Source organism: Sebastes umbrosus, chromosome 6 (assembly GCF_015220745.1).
Source record: "Sebastes umbrosus isolate fSebUmb1 chromosome 6, fSebUmb1.pri, whole genome shotgun sequence".
In the NCBI taxonomy this organism is placed as follows: domain Eukaryota; kingdom Metazoa; phylum Chordata; class Actinopteri; order Perciformes; family Sebastidae; genus Sebastes; species Sebastes umbrosus.
Window position 1 is genome coordinate 35,699,335 of NC_051274.1, and position 6,582 is coordinate 35,705,916.

General features: G+C 44.5%; 1 protein-coding gene across 3 annotated transcripts in view; it reads right to left on the bottom strand.

The window, feature by feature from the left end:
- Positions 1-944: 944 nt before the first annotated feature.
- The window catches only part of sox18 (SRY-box transcription factor 18), a 19,072-nt gene continuing 13,434 nt past the window's right edge, over positions 945-6,582 (bottom strand). For all 3 annotated transcript variants that reach the window (XM_037772143.1, XM_037772141.1, XM_037772142.1), the window contains one exon: positions 945-4,511. In XM_037772143.1, coding sequence (XP_037628071.1) covers positions 3,217-4,511 — 1,295 coding nt within the window. In that variant the 3' untranslated portion in view covers positions 945-3,216. The remainder of the gene's footprint in view (positions 4,512-6,582) is intronic.

The window sequence follows — 6,582 nt, forward strand, 5'->3', positions numbered from 1 at the left end:
AGCCCTACGAGAGATCTTTACATTATAGAGTTCCTTTTGAAGGCAAGTTTACACACAAAATACACAACTCACTGCTCAAATGCTTTTATATTCAAATCATCTTTAAAGGTATAGTACAACATTTCTTTCTGAGGGTGTGAATGTCATGATCACCGTCGTGTCTGTGGGGATGTGAGGAGACTAACACCTTTCATTTAATTAGTGCACAAACAGGAAGGTACGATCAGTAGTGTGTGGTTTTACGGGGAGTTACTGGGTCTAACTAGTTCCACAAATGATCATTTCCACATTTCTGTCTGTGTACAGATTAAATGAACGAGATGTTCATCAGGAAGCGGTTCGTTAGAGGTGCTGGTAAGAAAGCCAGGCTAGCTGTTTCCACCCGTATCCTGTGTTTATGCTAAGTTAGGCTAATCACCTCCCGGCTTCCATCGCCGTAGTTCACACACACGGACACGAGAGCGGTGTCTTCTCATCACTCTCAGCAAGAACACAATGTCAAAACAATTTAAAGCATTAAACAACAAAAACAAACTCAGTCCTTTCTGTACAACATTTAAAAGTATGGACATTTAACTCTTAATAATAATAATAATAATAATAATAATAATAATAATAAGTAGTGTTCCTTCTATACAGCTAAGACATTAAACCCAGTGCAAAGAGAACATTTCATAGTCTCAGTTTCTCCTTCACATACTGCCAAAGAGGCATAGCATCTATATCTAGATCTAGATCTAGATCTAGATATATATACAGTAAAAGGCTACATCACAACAACACAAGAACCATTATCCTTAAATGTTTTAATGAAATTAAGAATGGGACAGTTTGTACTTCGTGCGGTCAAATGGTTCACCAATATGAATATGTCTTTTCAACATGATGCATGTTAAAGTACAGAGTGAAGCTGTTTTCAGGACTTCTTCCAACGCCACTTCATCTGTAGAACCCAATCCTCTGTTATTCAGAGAACTAAATTACACTTTTTAACATTGAAACAAAGACATTTTGTTTAAAGAAGTGATATGCTTGTGATACCACAGAGGCTTACTGGTTAAACAGAACGACCTTTGAATCAGCAACATGTCGGCGTGTTTGCCAGGAAGCAGAGCAACTTAAAACTGGCAGGTTTTGGCCGGGAGGTTTGACGTGAGGCCCCGTCACGGACGGAGACGGAGAGGGAACGGCATGTAGCTCCGGCTTGTAAAACATCCTGATAGTTTGTGGGAGACATCGGCGGTCTAGTCCTGGTCTGTGGCCAATGCTTTCCCGTCAGCACTGACAGATATGTGGAGGCCGGATCAGTCTCTTTTTCCCTCTCCGTCCATCTTCTGAGTTCCTCCTTCACTTAACCAACGAGATGAATTCACTCTATGAAGTTCAGTGGAGATGAGTATCTGTCTGGTCCTGAGATGAAATGTCACTAATGAGATGAACTTCAAATTCAGATTAATCCTAGTTTGAGAGTTCACACGGTGCAATCTAATACATCATGTTGCTCGCATCATCTTCCGATGGCATGTACTGACTGAAACAAACCCCGTGGAGCAGGTGAGAGCAGGGCGCCGCTTCAACTAAGACGTGTTGATGTCCTACATCCCTGAATCCAGCAGAACAACTTCCAGATCATCGATGCATCCAGCTATTGGTAAAGACTCCCAGATTATGAGCATTACACCTCATCCTTATTAAGCAGCTGAACAACATCACGCTACTTTAGTGTCTCCAGCTGCTGTTTATCTGCCAGAAGCACACTCAGAAACATCTGTATATTAACACTTATATGACTGCATACTTTAATGGAAATTGTCCATACCACGTGAATCGCATAGTTGCATTATAGGACCTCGATCTTTGCTCCGACAACCTCTGGCCGCCGTTAGAGGCAGCGACCGCGACCGCGAGGCGCTCAGCAGCACGTCTGCATTTCAGCGCTGAGTATTTTACTGACAGTATCCGTAGTTTGAAATGTTATTTTGTCTGGTTTGGTCTGGTTTGTGTAATAATAACGTTACCGTTGTAAATCTCCTGGATGTGAGCTAATATTGCTACCTTATGTTAGCTAGCTAACGTAATGTTAGTGAACATTAATGTTAGTGAACAACCTGAGCAGTTTTGTGAAAGATCATTTTTGTAAAGTCAATGAAAATGAGAGCCGTTATTTGGTAATGAGTTTGGTGGCGGCTCCACTTCACGTGTAAAAGGGAGGATAATTATTATGTGGAGATTTCAAAGAAGTTCCTGTTGTCTGGACATTATATATACGAAACGTTAGGGGACGGTTTAACGTCCGTAACCACGGTCTGGGGTCGTGGTAAAACGGTTGTGTTGTTTACTTGTTGGCGTGTGACTTTAGTGGCGTCTTTAGAGGGACTTAACGTTGAATGGAGGACTTAACGTTAAACTGAGGACTTAACGTTAAACGGAGGCTCTGTTCTTTATGTAATGTTGAGTGCCGAAATAAATAATAATAAAAGACAAACATATGAGAACCTCTGAGCGTGACAACGCACTACGTCAGGATGCTTTTTTGATTTTGCAGTTGCTCAACAAAAGCCAAAACCTGCTACAGCTTCTGCCTAAAAGATGCCATGAGCTAGTAATCGGTGCATATAGAGAGGAGAGGCGAAGCCCCCCCCCCCCCCGGTGGACCACCATGGAACCTTCTTTCATGCCACAATTCAAACGCTATCAAAATATTATTTGTCTCTCGCCGCAAACTACCGTACATATTTATTTCCTCAATAAGGTCCCCTAGGGTCCAATGGCAGCGGCGGGACTTCGCCTCTCTATATGCACAGCATACCCATCCTAACAAGTCTATAGCTGCTAGCCACACTAGCATGTAGCTATCAAGGACAGCTGGTTAGCTGGTTCAAGATCATGCATTCAGAATTCATCCAAAACTAAGGATTTAGCATTTATATCAAAAGAGCTTTCTTTGGCAGTTAGCACATTTTCAAAATCTGTGTTTCTTTGTGTCTCTACTCAGCTCTGGCTCCAGGAGAAGTTGGTAGGATGAAAACACTCATCTGCATCTTTGTTTTTAGTTTTGAGATGAGCTTTTACATTGACGGTTGATGAGATGAGCGCGGCCTGACGACGACTAAGAATATGAGCCAAAACTAATCTTCATCCTCCGGATCATGTAACAAGGGTTCAGATGAACCAGACCAAAGTGTGCAGCATGCAGTGAGGTGCATGTGAGAGGATTCATCCAGTGATACATGCACTGTAATAGACAGCACTGCTGGCATCAGACAGAGCCGATATAAGAGGGCTGCTCCCTTCATCACACCCCACGGCACCGCTCAGAATGCTACCCACATCCCTGTTCATGGTACTACTGACACTGCTACTCACGCTACTACCGACACTACTGCTACTGCGTCCACTCAGGACTTTGGACCCGCCCCCACAGCCCCCGCCACGTCCGTAGGCCTCCTCTCGACTCCTGCCCACATTTACATACTGGTCAAACTCATGCCTGTCCACCTCGGACCAAAACTCAGCAGAAGAGGAGCCCAGATGGCAGGAGGACTCCGGATTGGAGGGGTCTAAGTGCAAAGGAGGAGGGAAGGTGGATGACGAGCAGGAGGAAGGAGAGGTCTCAGGAGGAGGTGACAGCTGCCCCAGGTGGGAGGGCATGTAATATGCTGCGTTGGGAGCGCTGTTCCCATACATCTGGCTGAAGTAGCCTGAAGCGGCGGGTTGATGGGACTTTATGGGCTCAGGGAGGCTGATGGAGGGCTGGGGGTAGGAACCCAGCGAGGAGGAGTCGGATAGAGACGGTGGGCACTTTACGGGACTCCTCAAGGCGATGTGGTGACCGGAGGAGTGATTTAACCGAGAGCTCATGCTCGACTCGACTCTGGAGCTTCTACCTGGACTCAAACAGGTGCTCAGACCGGCACCGACACCCAGTCCTGAACTCTGAGTGTGTGTTGCTGCACCATTCATGGCGTTGTGGTGACTGTGGTTGTTGTAATTATGGCTGTAATGCTGGTTGTGATGGTGCAGGTGGTGGTGGTAGCCACTCCAACCTCCCATCCCCGCCTCCTCTTGCATATGTTGGGGGAAAAACACAGATTCCCCGGCTCCATCTTCCAGAACATCCAGAGGGGACATCTCCGGAGTGGGCAGGCCATAGCTCTCCAGCTCCGGGTGTCCGGGGGCCTGCAGGTCCCTGAAGTGGCCGAGAGGGTGCAGCAGGTGGTGGGAATGATGGTGATGTGGAGGGTGGGCGCCTAGATGTCCATAAGCTGAACCTCCACTTTCTGCACCCAAGGGGCCGATACCAGGTCCTAACCCGAGGCCCGGGGCCCCGCCCTGGGCCAAACTGTGGAGCAGGAGCCCCGGTTCCACCCGCTTCAGTTTCTTGGTGGTCTTTTTGCGGCGAGGCCGGTACTTGTAGTTGGGGTGATCCTGGAGGTGCTGGACGCGGAGACGTTCTGCTTCCTCCACAAACGGTCGCTTGTCTGGAGCACTCAGAGCCTTCCAGGACTGACCTGAGAGGAACAAACAAACAGCATCTCATCATCTCAGCGCCGCGAGCACACTCAGAGAGCAGAGAGAAGCTACTCAAGAAGACGACTGATATCAGTTATCAGCTATCAGTTATCAGCTATCAGCTATCAGCTATCAGTTATCAGTTATCAGCTATCAGTTATCAGCTATCAGCTATCAGCTATCAGCTATCAGTTATCAGCTATCAGCTATCAGCTATCAGCTATCAGTTATCAGTTATCAGCTATCAGCTATCAGCTATCAGTTATCAGCTATCAGCTATCAGCTATCAGTTATCAGTTATCAGCTATCAGTTATCAGCTATCAGCTATCAGCTATCAGCTATCAGTTATCAGTTATCAGCTATCAGCTATCAGTTATCAGTTATCAGCTATCAGTTATCAGCTATCAGTTATCAGCTATCAGCTATCAGTTATCAGCTATCAGTTATCAGCTATCAGCTATCAGCTATCAGTTATCAGTTATCAGCTATCAGTTATCAGCTATCAGTTATCAGCTATCAGTTATCAGCTATCAGTTATCAGCTATCAGCTATCAGCTATCAGTTATCAGTCGACACAATACCATGAAATAATATTTTCTAAAGAACATGCTGACATATTCAGACTGATTGTTATGTCCAAACCCAAACCCCCCCCCAAAGGCACTCAGCTCAGAATCCAACCCCCCCCCCAGCAAATATTCAGATTTGAGGAGCTGGAAACATTTACTGCAGAAATAACTTCAAGGAGGAATTGATCAAAATCAGTCCATCAGCTGTGAGCGTGGTTGGTATTCACATTATTATCTGTTCAGTTTAAGACCTAAATGTATTTGTGATGTCCACGTTTAAGGTTCTGATGTGGCTCCAGGAGGATCCCCCTGGTAGTGATCTAATCAAACTTTAATAACTGTCTCTGAACGACAGCAGCGTTTCAGCCTGGAAGACGTTCAGTTCAACACAGCTTCATTTAGCTCAGCTCTTCATGTCATCTGGTCTAAAAGCTGCTCGTCGTTTTGCATTAAGCGTTAACATCCCGGTTCGTCTGTCTGTCTGTTTGAAGACACCAGCTGAGATTTTGAGACGCCTCCTTCCAGAAACTTTATGGTCTGAATGTGAGAGACGATGCAGACGAGCTCAGCAGACTGTGATGAAGTGTGAATCTGAGACATCGGATGAATCTGAAGTGTTGCTCTGGAGAGTAGAAACTGCTTCCTGCAACCGTCTGACTCTGTTCTGCTTTTCTGACCATATCAATATGAAGAGTTGTTTTATTGGCATTGATACCTGATGAGATGATTCAGTCTACGGTCACGTTCACTCAAATAACGAAGCGTTGAAATGAGTTACTTTAGTTTACACTGTAACCTCATACGACTATCTCCCCTTCAATACATTCTCTATTATATGACTTGTTTAAATTAAAGATTAAATCAAAATAAGTAAATCTTTCCTATCAAACCGCCCTCCCCCCCCCGTACAGCTAAAGAGCAGTCATAAAGAGTCTGTTGGTTTGCTCGGTGGAGGAGAACAGCGGTTGTGGTCGCAGTGGATTCCATATTTTGACTAAAGTATGGAGTTTGAGACATAATGAGCATAATGATGGACGGCGGAGGACGGAGCTACGCTGCAGGAGACGTCTCTACGGACATTTTAGATGCTGGGTTTTTGTCCCCTTCTTTAATGAGGAGATCTAGACACCAGATATTATAATACTCTCACTGACAGTTATTTTACAAAAGAACATTTAGATTACTATTTACTATACTTACTTTAGTACTAGTAGTAGAAGTAAACTTTAGTATATATATAATCTGTATTGATTTCAAGTCATATTAAAATGATGGATGATTCGTGATAGTTAGTTAGTTAACAGAAGTAGTCATATAAATATGTAGATTTGTGTATCGGACATTTTTAAGGTAATTCTAACATGATGTATTTCTTTATATTAGTACTAGTAGTACTATTAGTACTACTAGTACTACTACTAGTACTGTAGTACTAGTAGTAGTACTGGGAGTAAAGGACTCAGACGGGTGCGGTCTGTCACACTGGGCTATAAATACTGG